Genomic DNA, 1,516 nt, shown 5'->3' on the forward strand with positions numbered 1-1,516 from the left:
GAAATGGAAATTCATAAATAAAAGACAGAAGAAGAGATTAGGAAAGACATCGCAATAGTCTTTCGTAATCGCGTGAAATATTTACAGAGGGTGTGATTTTATTTAGTTTTATAAGTTTAGGGAGTTTGAGAGCAAGATTTTTTCTGGTTAAAGTATTAAAGAACATACAGCGTATAGAGGAAGTGAAGTTTACTTGTCATTCTTATTTCCTATTCACTTGGATTTTTGGTATTGAAATATCATTATATGGAACCATTTAGAAATATCTTCAAGCATAACTGATTACATTTTTATCTATGTTTTTCAATATAACACATAATGCAAAAAAGTTGGTTGTAGCAATGCACTAAACTTATCATATATATTTCGCATTATATATTTATCAGGACACTAAATGACAATATTTTTTATTGCGAGACATTATTTCTTGTATCGGAAAAGGTGTTTTCGTGTATTTTTCCCTTGTGACGCGTCTCGTGTTTCCTTCCGCAGGACCGCTGGTGGTTGTGACGGTGGCGCTGGGAGACACGGCCAGAATCCCTTGCCGCCACCCTCAGAACCCCGACGACACGGTCAACCTCGTGCTCTGGTACCTGAACCACACGTCCAGGCCCTTCCTCAGGTGGGTTTCGTTTGCTCCACTACTGCTGGTCTGATCGCAGCTACTGACTGGCCGCTGACTAGAACATTAACGGTTCTCGGACTGGGATCCATGGCCTTAAGTGGACCGGTGCGATATTTTAGGAGGCAGAATCGCACAGAAGGGGCGTATTGTTATTTTCTACAATGTAATTATTTGAATGTGTTTTCTCCCCTCTTCTCATAGAAAAGTAGAATCCGAAATCGGCTGGATGTGGATCCTGACAGAATTTGCATTTCAGTGACTGAGCTTCAAGCCGGTCAGCTGGATGAAAGCAAACTGTGTCAGCCCTCCCACTGACGTGTGACGAAATGGGATTCTTATTTACTGTTGCAAACATTAGAGGGGCTGTAGTTGTCAAAAGAGATTTTTCAATATTATTTGTGTGGGTTTAAGAAGAACTGAAGATTCCCATTAAGGGGGGAGGGGGGTATGATAACATACGTGTGGTTTCATCGGCCAAGATTTCTTGAATCGCATAAAATGCTTCATCGTCAGCTGGCTTACCGTAAATGCGGTTCCTGGCACTTTATATGCACAACTACAGTTCGCAGGAATTCGCAATCTCACATCTGCGCTTGGAATCAGGTCTAGGGTATTGCCAACGAGATGCACGGCGTACACGATTGTCAAAATTTATTTTGAAATTTCAATTCCCAATCACCTATTGCGTATTGTTGAAATATCTCACTCTCTAAATTGCAATGAGAAACTGAGGGTGTGAAGCTGCACGATGCCGGCGATCTGACGTTTAATGGACGTGCCACCGATGGCTTGATGCATGGCGCCCCGCCGGAGGGGCTGACATCTGGATCATGCACTGACGGGGGCGCGCGGGAATGCGCTGCCTGGACGCTGTGACGGCTGTAGCATGTG

At 43.3% G+C, this 1,516-nt stretch overlaps 1 protein-coding gene across 1 annotated transcript in view; it reads left to right on the plus strand.

Moving 5' to 3' along the window:
• LOC119591761 overlaps positions 1–1,516 on the plus strand; it is a 74,854-nt gene that overhangs the window by 26,552 nt on the left and 46,786 nt on the right. The window contains exon 2 of the mRNA XM_037940508.1: positions 493–622. Coding sequence (XP_037796436.1) covers positions 493–622 — 130 coding nt within the window. The remainder of the gene's footprint in view (positions 1–492; positions 623–1,516) is intronic.

This window comes from Penaeus monodon, chromosome 29 (genome assembly GCF_015228065.2).
Source record: "Penaeus monodon isolate SGIC_2016 chromosome 29, NSTDA_Pmon_1, whole genome shotgun sequence".
NCBI classification, from domain to species: domain Eukaryota; kingdom Metazoa; phylum Arthropoda; class Malacostraca; order Decapoda; family Penaeidae; genus Penaeus; species Penaeus monodon.